The sequence below is a fragment of the Mastomys coucha genome, unplaced genomic scaffold (assembly GCF_008632895.1).
Source record: "Mastomys coucha isolate ucsf_1 unplaced genomic scaffold, UCSF_Mcou_1 pScaffold15, whole genome shotgun sequence".
Classification (NCBI taxonomy): Eukaryota; Metazoa; Chordata; class Mammalia; order Rodentia; family Muridae; genus Mastomys; species Mastomys coucha.
The window spans coordinates 150,612,254-150,638,234 of record NW_022196897.1 but is presented as its reverse complement, the minus strand read 5'-3'; the positions used below and the strand labels follow the sequence as shown (position 1 = coordinate 150,638,234).

General features: G+C 44.9%; 1 protein-coding gene and 1 non-coding gene across 2 annotated transcripts; one reads left to right on the top strand and one right to left on the bottom strand.

Moving 5' to 3' along the window:
* The first annotated feature begins 9,383 nt into the window (after window positions 1-9,383).
* On the top strand, window positions 9,384-13,387 carry LOC116092522 (protein WFDC10B-like). The gene is made up of 4 exons (XM_031373757.1): window positions 9,384-9,414; window positions 9,562-9,733; window positions 12,121-12,270; window positions 12,630-13,387. The coding sequence occupies exons 2-4, from the start codon at window positions 9,604-9,606 to the stop codon at window positions 12,683-12,685; spliced, it is 336 nt and encodes a 111-aa protein (XP_031229617.1). The 5' UTR covers window positions 9,384-9,414; window positions 9,562-9,603; the 3' UTR covers window positions 12,686-13,387.
* A 10,671-nt stretch (window positions 13,388-24,058) lies between these two features.
* Window positions 24,059-24,190, bottom strand: LOC116092765. The gene has a single exon (XR_004119475.1). It is a non-coding gene; the product is annotated as a small nucleolar RNA SNORA17 (small nucleolar RNA).
* Between the last annotated feature and the right edge of the window lie 1,791 nt (window positions 24,191-25,981).

Here is a 25,981-nt window from a genome sequence, read left to right as displayed (position 1 = left end):
AGAATTCTGTGGTTCTCACACACTATTGAAGATGCTCATTTCTCTTGTTAGAAAGCCCGACAGTCACAGCAGTTGCTCCCATCCCAGGTGGACACAGATACAGATCCGTGTTCTTCTGTGCACTTACCAATCACTGCAGTGAAAATACAAAGAAGTTTACAAAAATTGCACAGAGTGGCCAGCCTTGGTGGTATATGCCTCTAGTCGCAGTACTTGGGAGTCTGTGGCAGGACGATTGTGAGTTCTAGGTCAGCAGCAGCAATAGCAACAAACTCATATGGCTAACAAATTCAGTAGATTTACGTTCATGATCCAGGTTTACTGAGGGTCATCGGTGGGTAGTCATGTATGCAGAATTCAAGGATCTTTTATCTGTAGCTCTGCCATCTCCCAGGACCTCGTCTGATGATTTCCTGATAGCAGATGGGAAAAGTAAGGTAGTAAGGAGAATCATAAGAAGTTTTTATTTTAAATTCTATGTATGTATGTATGTATTCATGCATGCATGTATGCATGTATGTATGTACATGTGAGTGTGGGTGCCTGTGGAGGTCAGAGATGTCAAATCTTATGGAGTTGAAGTTACAGTGAGTTGTGAGCACCTAATGTGGTCTCTGGAAGTTAAACCCCAGTGCTCTGGAGGGGAAGTATGTCTTCATACCCACTAAGCTTTGTCTCCAGGTCCTCATAAGAAGGGTTTTAGGGGCCGGGTCTAGAAGCAAAGTTCATCATTAGTTTTAGCTCACCATTTGCCTATATTCTTTTGGTCACCGTGTAACCATATGCTTCTGTCTATTTGCAAATGAGACTGAGAAATTCAGAACAGAATATAGGATTTGATGAATATTCAGAAGTTCAGTGAGTTATATGTTCACGAAAAGCCAAACTCAACAGATACTGAAAACTCCATCCTTAACATCATGTGTCTGATGGAACAAGTACCATTTCTAGTAAGAAGCTGATATATTTGGTTATTTGAAGAAATATTTATGCCTTTGAGATGGCTCCCATGAGTTTTCAGGAGGGGCTTCTCTTTCTACCATGACTAGTCTCCATCCTGACCCACTGTCTTGCCTGGACAATCGCGATCTTCTCCCATGATTTCAGGCCACATAGTCTGAGCATTGTTGCCTGTGTTGCTTCTCTGCATTCTCTCTGGAGGTGACTTGACCTAGAGGGGACTATTATAGAACATCTTCCATGTATTCAGCATTATTCCTCTCCTTGGAACAGAGGAGAAGGTAGTATGTATGTGTTTGTGTGTTCTCTGCATACCCGCATGTGTATGTGTGTGCATGTATGCATGTGTGCATGTATGTATATGCATATGTGTATGTATGTGATTGTGCATGTATATGTGTGTCTATGTGTTCTGTGCATGCTTGCACGTGTTTGTGTGTGTATGTCTGCATGTGTACATATATGTGTGTATATGCATGTGTGTATGTATGTGACTATGCACGTATGTCTGTGTGTGTTTTGTGCATGCACATGTGCATGTGTGTAGAGGCTTGAGACTGATGTCAGATGTCTTCCTCAACCATTTTCCACCTTATTCTTGAGGCAAGGTCTCCTAGTTGAACTCAGAGCTTGTCAACCCTGCTAGTTTAGCTACCAAGCTTGCCCCATGGATCCCCCTGTCTCTGCTTCTTGAGAGCTGGCATTACAGGCAGCTCTCACACCTACCCGGCATTTACATCGGTGAAGGGATCCACATTCCAGTCCTCAGACTTGTGCCCACCAGCACTTTACCCACTGAGCCACCTCCTCAAGATATTCTTTCTTAAATGGATGAGCCAGAACGTTGCCCATGTCTACTTTATCCCAAGGAGCAACTTAGAATGTGGTTAAGCAAAAACCAAAGCCAGGCAAAAGCTAGAAATCCATAGCATGCTGGTTAGTGCCTTACAACTCAAGGGAATGAAGCAGGACAATGAATGGCTCAGGGGCACAAGACATGGTGGAGAGTGATCCTGGAGCCCTCTGGAGGGGCAATGGCCATTCCTTGCAGATATGAAGTAGAGAACAAAAGGGGAGACAGGCTGGGGGAGGAACGGGTTGTCCTCCATTGGGGATGAGCATTTTCCTTCAGTGCCAGCTCCTTTTCCTACCTTTATCGGCCAGGCCTAAGTCCTTTATCTCCTTTGAGGGCTGCAAAGGAGAATCAGCAAAAAAGTAATTTGGTGAACAGTCAGAGGATGAACAGAGAGAAAAAATTAGTGCCATATGCAGTGGGGTGTTTCTAAACTCCCACTGTTTAGAACCCCCCACCATGGCGGTTTAAACAGGACTGGTGTAAACAGGACTGGGGCCTCGTCATGGTCAGGAAAATGCACAGAACTGGAGGATAGAGTGTTCAATGGGATAATCTAGCTCTCTCACAAGTGGAAATTTAACAAAACACTGAAGATATCCTGGCAGAAGAGGAAGTGAAGGGCTGGGAAGGAGGGGAAGTGGAAGGGAGGAAAGAGGAGCAAGGTCGACGTGCAATGTGTGCCTGGAAGTGTAAGGTGAGCACTTCTACCTTATGCTGTTTATATGCATTAATAGTTATGGTTGCTACGACTCTGTACAGAGAAATGGAAGGATGCCTGAGGGGCAAGAAGGAGGTGGGCACAGGGACAGCCCACCGCCTCCTCCAGGAACAAAGACGCACACACGAGGGTTGCAGCTGGTAGAGCTTGAGACTCACTAAGCTTTCAGTCCTACTGCCTCTGAGGCCCCAGAGGAACAAGCACTAACTGCCAGGGAGAGGGGAGCAGAGCATCCCTTAGGACTCTAACACTCTAGGCAAGTACTCTGTCGCTAAGCTGTGTCAATGGTCTTTAGGAATGTAAATTTTTATGATTTGGTGCTAAGCAACAGTTTCTTCCATATAATATTGTAAGTACAGGGAAACAAAAAAAAATTAGAAATTCTTCAAATTAAAAACCTTTGTTACTAGCAGGGCAGTGGTGGTGTATGCCTTTAATCCCAGCACTTGGGAGGCAGAGGCAGGCGGATTTCTGAGTTTGAGGCCATCCTGGTCTACAGAGTGACAGGATAGCCAGGGCTATACAGAGGAACCCTGTCTCAAAAAACAAACAAACAAACAAAAAACTTTTGTTACCAAAGAACTCAGTGAAGAAAGCAAAATGATGTATTTTTCAAGCTCATATCTGATAAGGTCCTAGTATATAAAACATAGAAAAACTCTTCTAACTCTACAATGCACCAAATAACCCGAGTTAAAATTAAGCAAACATGGCTGGAGAGATGGCTCAGCCGTTCAGTGTGTCCCCTGAAATCATAAGGCTCAGAGTTTAGATTTGGTCACCCATGCAACAAGTGCATGTCTATAGCCCCAGCTCCAAAGGAGGTAGGAACAGGGATGATTAGGCTCCCAGCCTAGCTGAGAAAGAGCTAGCCCACATTCAGGGAGAGACCCTGCCTCAAAGGAATAGGCAGAAAGTTGTAGAGGAAGACACCAAGGCCCTCTTCTGGCCTCTATGCATTCATGGGTACATGCATTGCTGTCTCATGTACACGCATTCACACACATATGTACACGCACACACAAAGGCACATGAAAGGGTGTTCAACATCATTAACCATTAGGATAATGAACATTAAAATGCAAACCAGGGGGCTGGAGAGATGGCTCAGTGGTTTAGAGCACTGACTGCTCTTCCAGAGGTCCGGAGTTCAATTCCCAGCAACCACATGGTGGCTCACAACCATCTGTAATGGGATCCAGTACCCTCTTTTGGTGTGTGTGAAGACAGCTACAGTGTACACATATATAAAATAAATAAAGATGCAACTCAATAGCACTTCATACAGATCAGTTTGGTATAATTTAATAGACATGCTGGTAAGCCTTGATGATACATGGAGAAACTGGGACCTGGTACATAGGAGAAAACTAGAAGGAACTGAGGGAAAGGCCTTGAGAAAAATCTCGGAAAGCTAACTGTAGAATTACTGTATGACTAACCAACTGCACTCCAAAGCGTGTACCCAAAAGAATAAAAATCAACATTTCTATAAAAACTTGCACACAAATGTTTATAGTAGCACTTAAAAATATTATTTATTTTTATGTCTATGAGTGTGTTTTGCCTGACTACATGTCTGTGTACTACATGCATGTCTGGTGCCAGCAGAGGCCAGAAGACAGCATTGATCCCCTGAGTTGGGGTTACAGTTGTGAGCTGCCATCTGGGTGCTGGGAATCAAACTCTGGGTTCTTTGGCAGAGCAGCCAGTGCTCTTAAGTGTTGAGCCATCTCTTTATTTCCCCTATAGCACTGTTCTTTAAAGTAGCTTCAAAGACACAAGCCAAATACCTGTCACTAAGTAGCAGATGGATTTGAAAAATCCATGTATATCCATGAGCTGATGATATTGAATAGTCAGCCATAAAAAGAACAGAGGGCCAGTAGGCCCTGCAGCCTGAATGAACTAAGGAAATGTGCTAAGGACAAGATGGTCAACACAAAATGCCTCAGATTTAATAACACATCCAGAACAGACAAATTCACAGCAACAGAAAAATGAGTAGTGGTTGCCAGGGTTACTTTGGGTGGGAGATGAAAGCAAATAAGTCTCAAGTGCTTTAAGGTTCATGCAAGTGCACCAGAGAAACATGATAGACACGTAGCCCTGGGAACATTTTAAAAGTCAATGAACTGCACATTTAAAAATGAACAATGCCATTCTAAGTGGATTACAGAAACCAAGAGAGAAAAATGAAAGAAAAGAAAGAACAGAGGGAGGGAGAAAGGGAGGGGGAAGGAGAGATAGAGAGAGAGAGAGAGAAAGAGAGAGAGAGAAAGAGAGAGAGAGAAAGAGAGAGAGAGAGAGAGAGAGAGAGAGAGAGAGAGAGAGAGAGAGAGAGAGAGAGAGATTTAGTTCCTGGAAGAAGGCCTGGGTTTTCTGAGTCAAGGTGACAGAGACTGAGACTGATCCAGCTATGACATGGTCACTGTCTTCTCTCTGCTTTGAGAGTCTGAACAGAAACAGAAATAGTTCAGGGATTATGTCCATGGGAAATCAGCATCTACAAGCAAAAATGTGTGAGTTCATCTGATGACATTAGATCAAGAAATCCCAAGGAAGGGAATGTGTTGGTTAGCTTCTGTTCACTTTGAACAAACTAGGGTCATCTGACAGAGCCTCGATTGAGAAAACACCTCCATAAGACCGGCCTGTAGACGAGCCTGGGGGGCATCATCTTGACGGATGGTTGAGGCTAGGGAGCCCAGCTCATCTGTGGTGGATGGTCCTGGGTTGTATAAGAAAGCAGGCTGAGCAAGACCGAAAGGGCAAGCCAGTCAGCAGCACCCCCTAAGGCTTCTGCTTCAGTTCCTGCCTCCAGATTCCTGCCTTGGTGGACCGGAACCTGCAAGCCACAGAAACCTCTCAAGCCAAACGAAGACAGAAGAGGATTTACGGAGTAAAACTACTTACTGCTTTGGGAATGTTGCCCCCTAACTTCCCCATGAGTTCCTGGGTGAGGTGGGGGCAGGGACACAGATTTTTAAAAGAACTCAAAATAGAGAGATTGACTGGCCAAGGTAGGCCTCTTGGCACCCAAGGATTTGAAAAAGCACAAGAAGTGACTAGGTTGTTCTTAGTTTATAGCACGCACAGTGCACACACAGTTTGAGGCAGCCAGGCAGTAACATTATCTGGAGCCTTAGTGAGTTAGTCCAGGCCCACGAAGCCTGAGAAGGACAGCAACTGCCAATAGGTGTGTGTCAGGCCCCAGGGAGGAAACAGCCAAGCGTGAAGGAACTAGTGTGCTGAGGGAACACTTCACATGGATGCCCAAGAGCCATGTGGGATAGGACGACATGTTTGTCTAAGGGTCAGGTTTTTGTTTTCAGTCCTGACTCCCTAGTTATCCTGATAGTACTGAGGGAGACCGCACTACCTTGTAAAAACTTGTATTACATTTATTTATTTATTTATTTATTTATTCATTCATTCATTCATTCATTCAATGGAGGGGGTGCACACCTCTTATGTATGGAGGTCAGAGATCAACTTTCAGGGGTTGGTTCTCTCTTTCTACCGTGCGGTTCTTTAAGCTCAGGTCCCTGAGCAGGTAAAGATGCCTTGCCCTGCTGAGCCATCCCGCCAGTCCAGGAAATTCTTCAGAAAGAAGTTATCTTGCATCTTCAGTGACACCCCAGCAGTCAGTGCACCCACAGTGCAAGGATAATAGTTTGCATCTTTCGTGGGAAGGTAAGCTTTAGTTCTACAGAATGATTCGGGACTGCCTCCAAGTGTACAATAAATAAATTGGAGTGGTATTAAAAACATGACTTTGAAAGCACAGGAAAAAGCTAGCCAGTGGTGGCGCACACCTTTAATCCCAGCAGTTGAGAGGCAGAGGCAGGCAGATTTCTGAGTTCGAGGCCAGCCTGGTCTACAGAGTGAGTTCCAGGACAGCCAGGGCTACACAGAGAAACCCTGTCTCAAAAAAAGCCAAACCAAACCAAACCAAACCAAAAAACAAGCAAGCAAACAAACAAACAAAAAACAAAAAACAAACCAAAAAAAAAAAGAAAGAAAGAAAGAAAGAAAGAAAGAAAGAAAGAAAACACAGAAGAAACTGAAAGGCAACCAAACAAGGGAAGCATGAAGTGTCCATGCTGGAAGTACTGGAGGGACTCAGGGCCAAAGTAGATTAAGACAGGTCGGAAACAAAGCCCAGACCGTGACAGTCGTTTATCAGGGCTTGCACACCTGTGGAAGGGTTAAAATGGGCCAGTCAGAGAAAGATACTGTAATAGTGAGCCTGGGTCCTCCCTTCAGAGCACCAATTCAGCATCTATGCACATACTAACTGTTTGCTTGAGAAACACAGAAAATAGCTCAAAGGCATTTACACCCTAGGCAAGTGAGAAGCCAGCATGCCAGAGCTTCTAGGAGCACTCCAAACACCGGCTCTTCAGGATGCTCCTATGGCTGAGTGTGGCATGGCTTGACAAACTGCCAGCCCCCCTTCTCCCTGGAGAGGGAAAGAGAAAACTAAAAACCCACTTCCGACATTCCAATCCGCTCTAGAGACTGAGTTTTTCTTCACACTCACTACTGCAGCTTTCCAGAACCACACATGCCCTGTGGGGATGCTGATCTAAAATAAAATAAAATAAAATAAAATAAAATAAAAAAATAAATCAGTATTCTGCTGCAGCTCAGAAGAGAGACACTGAGGGGAGGGAGCATGAGAAGACAGACACACCCACAGGTCAGGAAACACACCCACAGTTCAGGTTTGAGCTCGTGGTGGGCAATCATGGGAACAAGCTGCAGATGTGGCATCTGGAACAGAAGCTGAGGGCTCACATCCTCAGAAGCTTGAATCGGAGAGAAACCGGGAATCGCACAAGTCTTTTTTTTTTTTTTTTAAAAAAAACCTCTCAATCAAGCACCCTCCCCCTTCTCTAGTAACACACTTCCTGCAAGAGGGGGGGCACACCTGCTAAGCCTCCTCAGACAGTACCATGAACTGGAGACCAAGTGTTCAAACACCCACCACATAGGGCTCACCTGCAGATGAGGCGTAAATGAAGAATCTCTGGCTTTGAGAATATCTCAGAACAAACATTCAAAGCTGAAAAGCCAGAAGAAAAACTTAAGAAAAAAAACTTTAAAAAATCATCAGAAGGCATGTCCAAGAATGTGGGAAACACCCAAGGGTTTTTAGAGACTAGTAGTTAGATGGACTCTCTGGTAGGCAGGCAGATAGGGAGAGAGGATGAGTTTAGGGAACAACGGCTTAGGGAACAAAGGTAGCCAGTTTCCCAGAGGGCTTGATTCTCCCTCACCCTCCAGCCTGAGACAAAAGCCAGAGCAGCTTAAAACAAAAGCCTTGTTGGCTTTTGTCTTCCAACAGCAGGCTCCCTACCATGAACTGGCTCAAGAAGTTCAAGTCTGGATTAGAATTTATTACATGTGGTTGTTTACACATGATTGGTTACATGTTACACATAATTGGTTACGAGCCATTCAACCATCTAATCTTTTTTCAAACTGACCAGCCCTAAACTAGGGGAGCAAAATTCTTCAGGAGCCTTACATCCACCCCCCAAGCCCTTGAGAAGAGACTGGGGTTTTTCGCTTCACAGAGGGTCATTTTCTCTGTGTGTGTGCTGCACGCATGTTTCCTCATCCCGATAAACGCCGTTCTTCAGTCGCTGGTTCTGTGTGCAGTGGCAGAGATTTCTTCACTACCATCTGCTGCAGTGGAGATTTTTCCTGCCTTTCAATTCTTTAACTGGCAGAGAAAACGAATCCCATCAAGACCCCTAGATGGTATCAGTTTGAGACATGTGTGATGAGGCTGTCGACAGGACAAGAGAGGAGAACAAAGCAAAGAAAAACATCTGGACTACTAATAAAATAGTTTTCCCAGGTTAATAACAGATACCACACCACAAATCTAGGATGATCACCAAACATCAGTCAAAATCACTCAAAGTATCCTTTAGCATGGCATTGTTTTCAACTCCAGAAGCAAACAAACAAACACTGTCCTGAAAGATTGTGCAGGAAATAAACACATTCTCTCAGAAAGATAAGATGGCACCCGAGGGCTGGGGAGGTGGCTCAGTGGTTAAAAGCTCCTACTACTCTTGCAGAGAGGACCAGAGTTCAGTCTCCGTACTCACAACCATCTGTGACATATAGAATTACAAGTAACAACATTAACCTTCTTCAGAAAAGAACCACACCCAGTGATTCAGTCTTCATGCGAGAGTAAGTAGATATATGGATAAATAAGCAAATAAATAAATTATACTTTAGAAGCACCCAAGTTGGAGGCTAGAGAGATGGCTCGGCAGTTAAGAACACTAGCTGCTCTTCCAGAGAACCCAAGTAGGTTTCCTCCGAACCCACGTCAAAAAGCTCAAAACTGCCAGTAAGTCCAGATCCAGGGCACCCAGGGTCCCTACCTATCTGTGGGCATCTGCACTTATGGCAATTGCTACTGTGTATGTGTGTGTGTGTTTGCATGTATGTGTGTGTGTGTGTGTAAGCACTCACATGCTATGTACTCATCAGAGTATCCATGGGTACATATGTATATGTGTCATATATATTCAGTAGTGTGTGTCACACAAGAAAAAATAGCACTTGCTCCAAAAAAAATCATATTGTAGAAAATAAATATTTGATTAAATGGCAAAGTCAGTAGGTGTAATGTGATGACAACTTTATGAGAAATGTGTGAATTAATTAGGTGTAGATGGAGACCTAGAGCAGAAAACCTGGATGGTTTTATAAACAATCACCAGCGCTCAGCCCTAGGTAATGAATAACTAAGAGCCTCTATTTTTTTCTTGTGCTTTCCTGCTTTTAAAATTTCCCAAACATGAACATGTAAAGGTGTGACTGGCTGCACTGGGCAACGGAAAAGAAGGTGAGGGGACATAGTGAAGAGCTGACCCAGGCCAGACGGTAGTGTGGACAGAGGGGGGACGTGGTACAAAACCGGGCAGGGTGTGGGGAGGCCAGCAGGCATGGGTGTTCCCACCTACCCACCAGGAATGCTTTGTGCCCCTCACAGGTCCTGTTGCAACACTGGGTCTCTTGCTCGCTTTGCAGCCTGATGCTCTTGGTTGGCCTCATGACGCGGCAAGTCAGTCTCCAGATGCTGTTACTCCTTGGGATATTAGGCCTGCCAGTGTTGGCAAGGTGGAAAGACAGATTTTTTTCTGAAGTCCAAATTCCAGATTACAGTAGGTATTTTGGATGGCTTCAAAGTGGGCACTGGGCAGAAAATAAATAATCCTAACCCTACTCTAGTCCTGTTACAGGGAGGAAGCAGGGGTGGGCTGGGGCAACCCAGAATATCCCTCGTTTTGAAAGCCAGGATGCTGGAAAGAAACCAAATGTTTAGGTCTCAACCCTGGAGGGTCTCCTGGTACTGCAGGAAAGACGTTATTTGTATGTGTGTTGGGGGATTGTGGCAGCCACACTGTGCTTAGCCACAGTGTGTCTAGGAGAGCATTGATCTGTAGACAGTCCCAGGAGGTCTAGAGGAAGCTCTACTGGGAGCTCCAGAAACAGATCACAAATTGACAAAGGGTATCTAATAATTTCTTACTATGTGCCCCCACCATTTAAAGGGAATTGAGTGTTTTAGAACCTCAGCCACAGTGAGAAAAACGAATATGTGAGCATCATAGAAGTCCTGTAGTATTTTTTTTTTTTAAAGAAATTCTACAGAGTGGAAGGGAGATGGGTAAAGACTGAAAGGAGAAATGTTCCAAGAGAAACCTAAGTTTCTGAGAAGCTGTTTCAGCCAGAAATGGAGGAGTGGAGTGGAAGGCAGGCTCTTTGTTTTTATTTAATGTGTATGGGTGTTTTGCCTCTAGGAAAATCTATGCACCGCATGTATGCAGTGCCCAGAGAGGCCAGAAGAGGGCGTCAGATGGCCCACAACTGAGGTTAGAGACAGTTGTGAGCTATCATGTTGGTGGCTGAGACTCTTAACTCTGATTTTCTGAAATAGCCCCTGATTCTTTGTATTAAAAAGCTAACATATATTATTTGTGCAAAACATAGGTTTTGACATGACATTTTCACATGGTAGATGAGGCACTTTTATCGCATCACCTCACTCCCCCCAGGTTCTCTCTGTCCTTCCTCCCCTAGGATCTCTTTCCCCCAAGTAAGACACTCCAACCTTCATCTCTCTGAAATAGCTAGGTTCTGCATATGAAAGAAAACAGAAAAAGACATCAGTGGTCTTTCTGAGTTGTACTTTTGTTGTTAACATGATGTCTGCCTCCATTAATTTCATTCTTTATAGGAATAAAATATATACACATATTATCACATGCATATTATATAATTATTATATAGTATTAATAATAGATTGTCTATTACTAATATATTATTATATGTGTATATATACAGTTTATTTATTCATTGATGGGCAGCCTAGGCTAATTCTATACGTTGACTTGTGAATGTTGCTGCCATGAACACGGGTGTGCAGAATCTATTGTATGGTGTTCTGACTCCTGGGAGATATTCCCAAGGATGATATGGTGGGGTGTTATTATGGTCATCCTATTAGTTTTGCAGGGTCTTCCTTCTGATTCTCACAGTGGCTGAGCCAAGACCCCTTTCCACTAACCCACTTTAAAGGCCCCTTTCCCTGCCTCACCTTTCTAGCTAGTGTTTGCCATTTTGGCTGGGGATACATAACATTTTTTCCATGCATTTATCAGTCATTCTTACTTCTGTTCACTAGATCATTCATCTTTGGGATGTTTATTGTAATGCAGGATGCTTTGAAATGCCTAGAGCAGTGGTTCTCAACCTGTGGGTATCTCTTTAAAGAGTCAACTCTTTCACAGGGGGCCGCATATCAGATATTTATATTAAGGTTCATAGCAGTAGCAAAATTAGTTATGAAGTAGCAATAAAAATAATTTTACGGTCAGTGTGGAGTTTCACCACAACATGAGGAACTGTATCAAAGGGTCGCAGCGTTAGGAAGGCTGAGAACCACTGGTCTAGAGGAAACTGTGGGGCAGACAGTTGAGGCTGTAGGCATAGGCAACAGCTTTCTGAAGAGGACTCCACTAGTTCCGGACATAAAGGAAAGAATCAGCAGAGGGCCTCAAATTATAAAGCTTCGGCACAGCAAAATAGAAGAAAGAGACAGCCCAGAGGTTGCAGAGGAGCCCCTGCAGCCTACTCCTCTGCCAAGGGATTAGTGTCCAACGTGTGTGTGTGTGTGTGTGTGTGTGTGTGTGTGTGTGTGTGTAACCACATAAAGAACCAAAAAGTCGGCCGCCAGGAGGCAGGTGCTTTCTTACCCTGGGACCCAGTTCCTCCCACCCTGTAAAATAAAGTGAAAATGAAGGACTCTCTGCTTTGAGAATTAGACTTAAGTTTGTGAGTTTAAAGTCCATGTGGATACCATTACTGTGCCTTGTGGGATTAAGGAGCCTATCAGGGAGTGGCCCTTTCATCCAAGAACCAAAAAGAAATCGCTAGGCTATTGGGCAGGGTAGAGGAAGCAGAAGGAGATCCCGGAGCGCTGGAGCTGCTGGTAATAGTGAGAAATGCTCTTGGTTAGAAGAATCTCTGCTTACGTATGCCTTCTCAGTTTTAACAAGGCCCAAACTGCAGCCCTGCCTGGCGCGGCCGACCAGCACCCAGTGCAAAAGCAACTGCAGGGCGCACCTGGACTGTGAGCAGGAGTTTCGCTGCTGTCATGCCTTCTGTGGCAATGTCTGCATGAGCCCGGAAGAGGCAGGTAGGTTCTGGAGAGCACTTCCCCTCTTCGTTCAGGTTACAAAGATCTTGGAAAGCCACACTGTGGGAAGAGAGGCAGCACGGCACTGTGCCTCCCAGTTCCTACATCCAATCCAATCTGAGGACTCCTGGTTCTCCATCCGGGTTTCAGGCACCCGGTCTCCACTTGGAGGCCTACCTGATTTTGCCAAGCCCCAGAAAATCTGGCATCGATGTCAATGTCCAGTGGGTTATCATCCCGTAGGAGAAGCTATATATGGGCATCTCTTAAGCCACAAAACCCAATTATGATCACCCCTAGAGAAGTCTGTTTGGCTACACCGTGTGACCTCCTATCGTCCCTGTCCCTTTCTCCTCTAGAGGGCGCAAAGTCAAACCATAAAATCGGCAACTTGGTCCCCATGGTTGTACCGTAAATCAGCATCGTTTCAAGCCACACGGAAAGTTTCGGAAGACCAACCTCCTGTTGGACCGTCCTCTTGAATCAGGTGTGGGTAGGGGTGAGGGTGCCCAGACAATGTCTTCTCTGCCTACCTCCTTCCCCAAAAGCTGTTCCAGAAACCGAGGCCCCCTTTTGTCTATAGTTACAGGACTGTTGCTGCCCCAACTACTTTCTCTGACTCTGCCCCTGCACCCAGCCCCTAGCCCCTACCTCCTGGTCTAGATTTCCCCTACCTTCCCACCCTTTAGCAGTCTGTTCTCTTTCACCCAGACTCCTAGACCTATTTATCTCTGCTTATTGACATGACATAAAGAAGAGAAAACTGCTTATATGGGGTGGGGGGAATGTTCTTTTTGGCCAATGAGGATACTGTTACTTTGAATTCTCCATACCTGGATATACCCCTTCTGAGACTAACTCAGGCCCTAGATTCTAGAAGGTAGCCACAAGCTACTTCCATTTTTGATTAGTCCATGGACGTGAAATCTTGTGTAAATATGGCTACACCAATGATTCAGAACTGGAAGATGGCATCTCTTGCTCTAAATAAGCTCTCCTCTTACACATCACCTGTGTGTCACTATGATTCGGTCAATTGTTTGGGGGGGTTGTTAGGGTCTTTTCAAATGTAAGAAAATGCTACAGAAAGAATAAACAACAATATCTACAGGGTTGTTGAGAATGCACTACATGAAGACTGTGTTCAAATCCACCTCAGATGAGTGCAGGGGTCACTAGGCGTCACTTAGAGTCCATAGACCAAGGAAAGGCAAAGCAATATGATTCAAATAGGTAGAAGTTAGAAAAGGGTACAGCAAGGAGGGACCAAGGGGTCAGGGCCTTGACACACAGAGAAGAGATGTTCTGTGGGCTGTGGCATCAGGGTAGTCTTCTTGAAGAAGAACTGTTTCATTTTACCCCAGAGGATGACACAGAGTAGGCATACGGCAGAGTGAAAATCATAAACACGGAGTGGGGTGGGGGAAGGGCGTGAGTGAGGAGCAAGACAAATCACAGGCAGCAATACCCTGGGATTTCTGCCCCTGCCCCAACCGCAGACGGAGTAAGATGGACTGATGAACTGAGTACAAAACTATGGGCTACACATCCTCACTTGCCAGCCCTTCACGCTTGGCTTCTACTCTTGTACCCACAAATCTGGACAGCTCAAGTTATTTTGTTAAAAACAGCAAAGGAGGGGCTGGAGAGATTTCTCAGCAGTTAAGAGCACGTGCTGCTCTTGCAGAGGACGAAGGTTCAGTTCCCGGCACTCACAGCCACCTTTAACTCTGGTTTTAAGGGATCCAACACCCTCCTCTGGTCTCCTGGGCACTGCATGCACATGTTGCCTATATCTACAACCTGGCAAGACACTTGTATGCATAAAATAGCAACGAAGAAATCATTTTTTAAAAAAAAATAGTAAAGGAGCATAAATAGGCACAAACTGGTAGATGAGCCTACATAAGTCTACTTCACAATGAATGGACATGCAGACCCCCATGCTAAACCCCTCACCGTGCAGCATTAGAGCTTCCTGAAAAATGTCACTCATTGCAGGGCAAGGATAAGATTGAGTGAGGACTTGGGTTAGGGAGGAGCACGGGGCAAAAGAACCCTGATAGTGGCACTGTGGGCCAGACACTTAAAGTTGTATTGGGTTAGCTTGAGGCGATTGCTTTAAGTGCAGGTCATGGGTTGTTTTCTGTTGAGCAATTAAAAAGAAGTCAGTGAGGGAAACGTGGGTGGGCAGTATGCTCATCTCTGCTCCAATGCACCAGGGAACATCCAGAGCTGATGGCTGTCTTGCTTAATTCGCTTTAGAAGATTAGTATTCAAAGGTGTGGGTTGGGAGTCCCCTGGGTATCTGATTTTAGCTTTACTGGTTGGAACGGTCTAAAGCAGTGGTTCTCAACTTGTGCGTCCTGACCCTTTGTGGGTAGAATAACCATGTCATGGGGGTCACCTAAGGCTATCAGACAACATAACCCATAACTAGCAAACTTACAGTTATGAAGTAGCCATGAAATAATTTTATGGTTAGGGGTCAGCATAACATGAAGAACTGTATTAAAGAATTGGAGAGTTAGAAAGGTTGAGAGCCATTGCTCTAGAGTGACCTGGCTTGGTGTTATAGCAGGACTGATCAGCAGGTAATTTAAATGTGTTTCCAATAACCAAAACTAACTAACCAACCAAATAAATAAATAAATAAATAAATCAGCATATAGACAGTTTTTAAAAATGTCTCAACCAGTGCTAATAGATTTACACTAAACTGGCCATGGTGTGATTAAACTAACAGTAAAATAAAATATATAAAAATTCATTTATTAAAATTTAAGCACTGCTCTTTTTTATATTTGTTAGTTATGCACATGGAGGTTGAAGGACAAACAATTCTCAGAGGAAGAAATTCAAATGGTCAACAAATAAAAGCACTTGAAATTTTTGATACTAGACTTTAAAGTTCTCATATACATGATGACTGGGGACCAGTAAATTAGCTCAGCTGGCAAAGGTGATTGCTGCATAAGCCTGGCCACCTGCATCTGATGTCCTGAACCCACATAAAGGTGGGAGAGGAAAACTTCACACAGTCGTCCTCTGACCTCCATATGGACAGGCACATGCATGAATGCCCACCCCCCAACACCTAGACACATAAATAAATAAAAATAGATAACTAAATAGTGTTGGAAGTGTAGACTTAACTTGATTTAATGATCTCACAGTATATATACACATTGAAATGTCACATTAATACAGCAGCCATATCTAAAAACGTTGCCAGTTATGAAAGTATTTTAATAAAACAATGAAGTTCAATATCATCAGGATGAAATGAATATAGATTAGTTAAAAGAGAGCATTAATACCAGAGCTGAGAAAGAGAACACCAGTTGATAAAAGATATTTTGAAACGCTACCAAATAGAATACTTAGACATATAATGTATCACTGTCTTTAAAAAAAAAGGCAACTTAGATATTTAACAAATGTGTTCTCAGTAGAGAAGTGACGGGAACCTGGTAGCAGCAGAGTATCAATAAATGTTCCTTAAATATCTATTCAGCTGGCTTAGGACACCCTCTGGGAAATGTTCGAGAGCTAGAATAAACAGGGCCTATATGACAGCTAACATTGGGAGCTCGGCCACACACAACCCCACTAAAAAGAATAATTAAAACCTAAAACTGTTGAAGAAATATAGTTAAAAGAAGATTCCTATGTCTGGGGTAGGGAAGGTAAAAGGTTTAAAAAAATTCTTGGTGCTGGGTGAGTGGGAATGTGTCTCCGTGGTACAGTGCTTACCCAGAATGTATGTTCCTAGGTTTGATTACCAACACCCAATTAAGACATTGCCAGGTGTGGTGGGATATGCCTTTAATCCCAACGCTTGGGAGGCAGAGGCAGGAGAGTCTTTGAGTTGGAGACCAGCCTGGTCTACAGAGAGTGTTCCAAGACAGCCAGGGCTACACAGAGAAACCCTGTCAGGAAAAAGAACAACAACAATAAAACACACACACACACAATCCAATCCAAATCAAAACCAAAACCCCAAAATCAAACCCTCCCCAAACTGAAAAAATGCCAGACATAGCCTTCCAGTTTCTGTCTGCTCTGGAAGTTGATCCTGTGCCACAGTGCTCCATATCCAAATACTGCCAGGAGAGAGCTGGTCTCCCAGGAGTACTGACACACAGACTTGCAGGAGGGACAAGCCATAGTCAGTGAGAGCAAGACCAGCTAACAACACAGATAACCAGATGACCAGAGGCAAGGACAAGAACATATGCAACAGAAACCAAGGCTACTTGGCATCATAAGAACCCAGTTCTCCCACCACAGTGAGCCCTGGATACCCCAACACACCAGAAAAGCAAGATTCTGATTTAAAATCACATCTCATGATGATGATAGAAGACTTTAAGAAGGGCATAAATAACTTCCTTAAAGAAATACAGGAGAACACAGGTAAACAGCTAGAAGCCCTTAAAGAGGAAACACAAAAATCCCTTAAAGAACTACAGGAAAACACAATCAAACAGGTGAAGGAAATGAACAAAACCATCCAGAATCTAAAAATGGAAATAGAAACAATAAAGAAATCAGAAAGAGAGACAACCCTGGAGATAGAAAACTTAGGAAAGAGATTAAAAGTTATAGATGCAAGCAACACCAACAGAATACAAGAGATAGAAGAGAGAATCTCAGAGGCAGAAGATACCATAGAAAACATTGACACAACGTTCAAAGAAAATGCAAAATGCAAAAAGCCCTAACTCAAAACATCCAGGAAATCCAGGACACAATGAAAAGGCAAAACCTAAGGATAATAGGTATAGAAGAGAGTGAAGATTCCCAACTGTACTGCCTCGTTTTGTGTGCCAACTTGACACAGGCTGGAGTTATCACAGAGAAGGGAGCTTCAGTTGGGGAAGTGCCTCCATGAGATCCAGCTTTGAGGCATTTTCTCAATTAGTGATCAAGGGGGTAGGGCCCCTTGTGGGTGGTGCCATCCCTGGGCTGGTAGTCCTGGGTTCTATAAGAGAGCAGGCTGAGCAAGCCAGGAGAAGCAAGCCAGTAAGGAACATCTCTCCATGGCCTCTGCATCAGCTCCTGCTTTCTGACCTACTTGAGTTCCAGTCCTGGCTTCCTCTGATGATCAACAGCCATGTGGAAGTAAGCTAAATAAACCCTTTCCTCCTCAACTTGCTTCTAGGGCATGATGTTTTGTGCAGGACTAGAAACCCTGACTAAGACACCAACTTAAAGGGCCAGTAAATATCTTCAACAAAATTATAGAGGAAAACTTCCCTAACCTAAAGAAAGAGATGTCTATGAACATACAAGAAGTCTACAGAACTCCAAATAGTTTGGACCAGAAAAGAAATCCCTCCTGTCACATAATAATCAAAACACCAAATGCACAAAACAAAGAAACACTATTAAAAGCAATAAGGGGGAAAGGTCAAGTAACATATAAAGGCAGGCCTATCAGAATTACACCAGACTTCTCACCAGAGACTATGAAAGCTAGAAGATCCTGGGCAAATGTCATACAGACCCTAAGAGAACACAAATGCCAGCCCAGGCTACTATACCCAGCAAAACTCTCAATTACCATAGATGGAGAAAACAAGATATTCCATGACAAAACTAAATTTACACAATATCTTTCCACAAATCCAGCCCTACAGAGGATGATAGATGGAAAACACCAACACAAAGAGGGAAACTACACCCTAGAAGAAGCAAGAAAGTAATCTTCTTTCAACACACCCAAAACTCAGCTGTATAACCTGCGAGAACCCCCACCTGTGTACTCCAGCAAATGCATGCTTGCTCACAGCATTTTGCATGTTGAGAAACATAAGCCATCCAGGACTGGGAGTTGGCTCCATGGTGAAGCATCTGCACAGCAGGTTTGGATCCTCAGCACTCGTGTAAATGCTGGGTGGGGCCTGGTGGCCTGCTTGTGATCCCAGGTTGGGGAGGTAGAGATGATGGAGCAGTAGAGCATGATGGGTAGATAGCTCTGGGTTCGACTTAGAGACCCTCTTCAACATGTAAGGTGGGGAGTGGTTGAAGACCAGTGTCAACCTCAGCCCTCCAGAAGCACATACACTGTCATATATGTTCACTCACACATGCAAACATGCATGCACACTTGCATGCCAACACACACATGCACATGCAAAAAGAATTGTAAGCTATCTAGATGGCAGAATAGAGATATTGTGGTTATCTATACAATAGATGACCCAGGAATAAAAATCACATCACAGAGAGAAACACAGAGAAAAAGACACACATACACACACACATACACACACACACACACACACAGAGAGAGAGAGAGAGAGAGAGAGAGAGACAGAGAGAGACAGAGAGAGAGACACAGAGAGAAAATTTTAGAAATTACTCTGTTTACACAAAACCCAGCACTTGGAAGGCAGAGGCAGGCAGATTTCTGAGTTTGAGGCCAGCCTGGTCTACAGAGTTCCAGGACAGCCAAGGTCACACAGAGAAACCCTGCTTCAAAAAATATATAATTAAAAGATATGTTTGTCCAAACATGGTGGCCCACACCTTTAATCCCAACACTTGGGAGGCAAAGGCATGCAGATCTCTGTGAATTCAAGACCAGTATTGTGTACATGGTGGGTTCCAGGACATTCAGAGATAAGTAGTGAGACCCTGTCTGTCAAAGCCCCAATATATGAGGAAATATATTTTTGAAAATATGAAGAAAGGAAGGGGGCGGTTAATAATAGATGAGCCTTTGAGGGATTTGAGGAGGCGAGATTTGGAAGGAGACAGAGAGCTTCAGGGGGTGGAATGTACTCTCTTTTGACCTCTGTGTTAGCTTAGTGAGTGGGCACTTGTAGTTTATTCTGGTAGAATATTAATCTTTAATGACTATCTCAGCATTATTTTTTACACATGTTCTCATAAGAGACATTCTGCCCTTTCTCTTCCCTCAGAAACAGAACTAGTCAACCCTAAAGCCATTAGATAGGGCAGATCAAGGTAGGTATCTGCCCTGAGGGGAAGGGTTCCAGGGGCCCATTGTGGGCGTCCGAGCTGGAACAGGTTGGAGGGCATCTGTGTAGGGGGGCTGTTGGCACCCAGAGCAGAACCAGTTAGATGTGGAGGGTGCCCCGCAATGCAGGGGCAGGAAACAGTACAGAGGGAAAGTTGTCCCCCATGAGGCAGAGGGCAAGGGGAGCAGCCTAGCACAGGAGGAGCACCCGAGTCATGTGACGAGGGTGTCCATGCAGGAATGCAGCCTGGTGAAGAAGCTGAGCTCCCGACAGACAGTTAAGTTCTTCACATCAGAGGAGGCCTGGTAAAGAATGTGGTAGCTGAAAGGGGGGTGTCCATCAGGGTATATGTGGGAGAGCAAGACTCAGTAAACAAAATGCAACCTCAGTGTGGTCCAAAGGATGCCCAGGCAGATGTGGGGCGTCAGAACCCAAGAAGACTGAGAACATACAGCTGCCACGAGGAATAATAGCCAATCACAATGCCAAGGGCTTTCATGCCAGGGGTGTCATGAGCTAAGCAGATCAAAGAGGGAACTGATTTCCAGGGATGATCTGATGTGGTCATGGGACGCTACCAAATGAACTGGGCATCTATAGATCAGATGAACTGGGCGTCTATAGATCAGGTGAACTGGGCGTCTATAGATCAGATGAACTGGGCGTCCATAGATCAGGTGAACTGGGCGTCTATAGATCAGATGAACTGGGCATCTATAGATCAGATGAACTGGGCGTCTATGGATCAGATGAACTGGGTGTCTATAGATCAGGTGAACTGGGCGTCTATACATCAGATGAACTGGGTGTCTACAGAGAGATTGTCCCAGGGTAGAACATGCTTCATCAGTGTATAGCTGGATGTTTTCTCATGGACATGCGCACACACATATGTTTATATGTGATATATAACATTGTTGACATTAGAAGGAGGTGATAATAGCACATTACGTTGTTCACCACAATCACTCATTCCACAGGAGGACTGCGCGTTGCCCCTTGACTCCTGGAACCTGGAACCTATGGGAGGAATATGCAACCCTGCGCCACTGGCTTCAGCCAATGAAATATTGGCAGAAGTAACCCAACTGTTGGGAGACTTGTTTGCCACTGCACACACATCCTTAAATGATTGCCAAAGCATTGGTACCAGACTGACACATAGTTTTTAGTTAGCAGGTGAATTTACAAGTAGAGAATCTTTGAATAATTCAGAAAGATTCATACAAAAGAACCCCTTAATATTATTGAAATGAATCCTCACATATCATTAATAACTCTAAATGTCAATTAATAGGTAAATATTGCTATACTGGACTTTTAAAAAAAGATTTATGTTTTCATTCATGTGTATGTGTGTCTATGTGAGTGTACACCATATTGTGTGTTCTTGCAGACACACACCAAGGCCTCCGTGGTCCGTGTTGAGAATGCTTGGCATGATTCAAGAGAATAAAATGAATGTCATTGGCTCATTGTTAGGATTTGAATGTAGTATTTGTTCAGTTTCATCCACTGTTTTTTAAATTTTTAATTAAAAAAAATTTATGTGTATAGATGTTTTGCCTGTATGTGTGTCTGTGCATACCATATGTGCACTCAGTTCCCACAAAGGCCAGAAGCTGGTGTGTCAGACACCATATGGGTTCTGGAAATGAACCTGGGTCCTCTAGAAGACTAGCCAGTGCTCTTAACCACTGAGCCATCTCTCCAGTCCCTTACCCTCCATTCTTGACAACTATTGAAGATGTTTTCCACTGTGTCTTAAAATTTATTTTATTAAAATTTTGATTTCCAACATTTCCATTTTTTTTTTCAAGAATTCCACTTTCCATGATGGATGTATCTTCCACGTAGCTAGCTTGCTCATTCACACTGCCACTTTTCTCATCCACATTGGTGGCTTTCTCCTTGTGTGGCACTGGTTTCCCTCTCCAGGTCTTGGACTGAATTAATTTGCTCTGTTGTGTCCTTTCTGTTGTTGTTGTTGTTTATTTAGATTTATTTATCTTGCGTGCATGCGTGCTCTGCTTGAACGTAAGCAACGTGCATTGTGTGTGCCTGCTGCTTTGGGAGGTTACAAGAGTCCAAGAATCACTGGTGTGAGTTACCATGTGGGCACTGGAATGTGAACCCAAGTCTCCCACAAGAGCAACAAGAGCTCTTCTTGGCTACTTAGCCATCTCTTCAGCCACCCATCGATCATTTTTAACTAATAAACTTTATGTATGTGTTTGCACGTGCAGTATATCAGTATGTTAGGTATATGCATGTGTGTGTACATATGTATGTACACACATGTGTGTGTGTGGTTGCATGCATCTGTGTGTATGCACAGAGAGTAGGGGATGTTGTTATGTGTCCTCTACTGATCTCTGCCTTCTTCTCTTGAGACAGCAACTCTCACCACACCTGCAGATCTTTGAGCTAGACTGGCAGCCAGCAAGCTCCAGCAATTCTCCTGTCTCCACTCTGCTTCAGCTCTCAGGTAACAGGTGTGCTGTAGCAAGCTGGGCTGCAATTAGCTTTTCACCTGTGTGCTGGGAATCCAAACTCAGGTCCTCCCGAGTGCTTGGCAAGTGCTCTGACCCATCTTAACCATCGCTATAGCTTCTTGCCTTTCACCTCTCCTTCATGTGTGAGTACACTGTCGCTGTCTTCAGACACACCAGAAGAGGGCATCTGATCCCATTACAGATGGCTGTGAGCCACCATGTGACTGCTGGAGATTGAACTCAGGACCTCTGAAAGAGCAGCCAGAGCTCTTAACCCCTGAGCCGTCTCTCCAGCCTCTGTTTCAACATCTTTAATCCATTAGTTAAGGAGTTTCGTCTTTTGGAGCCGCCACGCTGCCTTGGCGTGTTTCACGTTTCTTGTGTTTTGTGTTGCACCCTGGACACGTTAGTTTTGATTTTTCTCCCCGTGTTATTTGTCTTGTAGAGCAGCATGCTCTTGATGCTCTGATCCCCGCACCACTCAGTGAGTAGAAACAAATCTAACAACAAGAGCAACAGCATCAAACTGTTAAGGGCCTGGAAACACACTTTAAATCGATCCTCACCCACTGATACCGCACCAATAACTAGAAAACAGTTTAACTAGCATGGAACATGCTATGAAACTGAGAGATTGACTACTAACTACTTTTTGCTTGTTTTTGTCTTACTTTTTATTGGCTCTTTGTGAATTTCATATCATGCACCCCAATCCCACTCAATCCCCTTCCTCTCATACCCACCCCCCTTCTTTACAAACCCCCCCACCAACAGAGAAAAAACAATCTTTTTGTGGAAGCTGTAGTGTATTCCTTTTGTTCATACTTCTTTGCTTGCAAATGTTCATTACAATGAGTTGTTGGTCTGGTACAAGGTCTCTGGGTTCTGGATCCTCACTCGGACTCCTCTCAGGTTGCTCTGTTGTTGCTCTGTGTTATGGAGATCCTATAGTTTTGGATCTGTGGGATTGGTTCCTTCACGCACTCCAGAAGTTCATCAGTGGGGTAGATGTTGGGGTGGGCCACTTCAAAGCCCAGATGAGAGGCATCTGACCTGGGTAGCTCACCAGCTAACTCCCTGCTCCTTCTCTCACACCTGGAGAACACACTCGCCCATAACCCTCACGTCCAGGCCCGGCTCTACTGTGCAGCCTAGGCTAGGTACTGGGCCTGGTCTCCGGAGTGCTGTAGCAGCTTAGGGCCTGAGCCAGCTCTCCCACTCTGATGACCTCAGCTCTCCGGCCTGTTGTAGATGGTGAGAGGAAAGAGGGGAGACATTTGCCTCCTGAGTGCTGCAGCTGGTGAGGGGCAGGGCCAACTTTACTGCTCTCATGAACCCAAAGCCTGGTCTCCCGCCTGCCACAGGTAGCAAGGGGTGAAGGGGAGAGAAAGGTATCTCTCCCTCACCCATGCCATCGCACGGGAGACAAGTGGCAGGACCAATTCTCCCACCTTCATCCCCCTCAGGCAGGCGTACCCACAATTCCCACAACCAGGGCCAGCTCTACCGTGCTAGGTGATGTTTGGGGCCACTCTCCCAAGTACTGAAGATGTCGAGGGATGAGGGTGGCTCTCCTGCTTCCATGCCCTGGGACCGTTCTCCTATGATACCCAGGTGAGGGGTAGGGCCAGTTCTGCACAGCCCTCAGATATCAACACGACCCTGGATGGTGGACCAGAGCAGGGACATCTGTCTGGCCTTTGATGGTACCACTCCCTGCTGCTGCAGAGCCATGGACCCAGACAATGCCCCTGGTGGCAGCACAGGCCAGGACCCCACTGTGGTCCCAGGTGGCATCACCAGCTACTCATATCAGGCTGTCCCTCACTGCCCTCAAGTCCCCAGGTCTGCCTCTCTTCACTGTGCCCACATCCTTCTGTTTCTCTTTCCTGTCTATTTCTCTTCTAATAACTTGCTCCTCTTAGTGGTGCCTTGGGGTCTCTGAGTGTCTGGGGTCATCTCAGGAGTGGTCTCAGGAGTGCTGTGGCATTATGTCACCAGGCAGGGGTCATCTTGGGCATGGTCTGCCCCCTCAGGTCTGCGCAGGGTTTGACCGCTGGTCATTTCAGGCCAGCTCCCTGCCTGGACCAATGGTAGTCATCTTGGGCTAGGTCCTTGCCCAGGCCACTGCATGGTCCCACGTGGGGTTTGTCTATCTCCTGCCCCAGGCTGAGATCCCAGGTGAGGTTCTTCCAGTCTCGGACTTTCTCTTGCCAGTCCATGTGGCCTCAAGCAGGGCTATGCCCTGGGAACCTGTCTGGACTGGTGGTCACCCCAAGTTTGTTTCCCCCCACCCCCGGGAATGCTAGGCTATTAGTCACTCAGATGTTCCTAGGTCAGAACGCTGAGCATAGACACGGTCTCTCTCCTCTCTGCCACCTACTGATGCACATGTGACACAGCAGCCACACCTGCAATGCCTCTCAGGGCAGGTTGGTTTTGGTTTTTATAGATGAAGTCTCACTATACAGCCTTAGCTGAATCTTGAAAGATCATTGTTGTGCATGCTGGTTTTGAACTTGGATCGATCTGCTTTTCCCTGTCTTCCAGATACAGTTATTACAGGCTTGTACCATCATGGCCTATTAATAACTGAATTCAAATAGCCTTAGTGTCCCCAATCAAATGGCACTCACTAGCAGATTGGCTGTAAAGAAAGATAGCATCTCTTGTTGCCTGCAAGAAATGCACCTGACTGGCAAAAGTAAACAGCTTTATGGTGAGAGAATGGAAGGTTGCCAGGCAACTGAAACTGGGAAGCAGATGCGTGCAGACTTCAATCCAAACTTAGAAGAAGCAAAAAAAGATCGCTTCCTATTGATTAGGGGAACAATTCATCAAGAGCACAGTATAACCTTTGACATGTATGGATCAAACACCGGTACCTGCAGTTTCTTTAGACAAACAATACTAGAGGTAAAGTGCAAAGATTGACCTCAATACATCAATAGTGGTTGACTAATAACCCTCAATACGTCAATAGTGGGTGACTAATAACCCATTCTCGCTGGCTGACAGGTGTAACTTTAATTTCTTCAAACCTTATTTTGAATGATGATGGTTCTTAAACTCTTTAACCTCTCGTGTAGCCCACCGCCCACCAGAAGTAGGAGGAAAGGAAAGAATACGGGGAGTGGACCTGTTTAGAAAGGTTCTTTTGAGCAACTCCCGTCCGTGTTGTCTGGAAATCGGCAGTTCAGTTCACAGGTTAGCAGCAGCAGCTTGATCCATTCACAAACCCTTCACGGATGCACCAGCAGCTCAGTTCTGTAGAGGTGGGATAGCCAACATAAGTGAGCAGTGATGGCACTACCTAGCAAAGATGGTCAGGCCTTGGCTCGGGTCAGCAGGAGGGAGGAGGAGGAATGACAGAAGTTCTCTGTTGTGCCTTTCTCAGAGAAATCCACAAGCGTTGCACAGCTAGCTGTATAAACACGCCTAGCTCAGCCTCGGTCACTGTCTGGTGAGTCCTACTTAAACCTTAACATCATATGTGCTCCATGGGTCTGGCCTCACCATGTGTTTTGCCTCAGCTCATGCGTCTGTCTCAGCTGACATCACTCAGCCCAAGTCCATGGAAGTGGCAAGAAACTGCACCACACCACCAGAAGATTTTTGATGCATTTCTCTCTGTGGAGTCCAGGCAAGTGGAGCTCAACTATTGCAATGTAAGGTGGACCAATACATGTGTGTTGTTAGCAAAGAATCTTTCAAGTGTCCTTTCACATGCTTGCTTTAGCAGAACATCCTCTCTCCTGTGCCTGCTTCAGCGAAGTGTTCCTTCACCAGTCTACCTTAGCCTTTCACACCTGTGTCCACTTTAACGAAACGTTCCTTCATGTGTTTGCCACAGCAAAACACCAGCCAACCAACTTTCCAAAAAACCCTTAAGTTTCCAGACAGGTGATCTAGTTACAAAATAACTAGTGTCATCAGTGTTAAAGGCATTCTAGAGCAAATGGACTTAACCGACATTCCAGAATATTCCATCTCATAGATAGAACTTTCTCTAAAATAGACACGAAGCAGGTTTTAACACATAAGAAGACTTAGTCCCAGCACTTGGGAGACAGAGACAGGAGGTCTCTGAGTTCAAGGCCAGCGTAATCTATAGAACTAGTTCTAGGACAGCCAGGGCTACACAGAGAAGTCTTGTCTTGAAAGAAATGAGAGAGAGAGAGAGAGAGAGAGAGAGAGAGAGAGAGAGAGAGAGAGAGAGAGAGA

What these genes read in the sequence shown, in the direction of transcription:
- LOC116092522 (XM_031373757.1), top strand. Translation starts at nt 9,604, where the DNA reads ATGCTCTTGGTTGGCCTCATGACGCGGCAAGTCAGTCTCCAGATGCTG. An exon ending in AGTCCAAATTCCAGATTACA is followed by an intron (nt 9,734 to 12,120) that starts GTAGGTATTTTG and finishes ATGCCTTCTCAG; the next exon opens with TTTTAACAAGGCCCAAACTG. An exon ending in CATGAGCCCGGAAGAGGCAG is followed by an intron (nt 12,271 to 12,629) that starts GTAGGTTCTGGA and finishes TTTCTCCTCTAG; the next exon opens with AGGGCGCAAAGTCAAACCAT.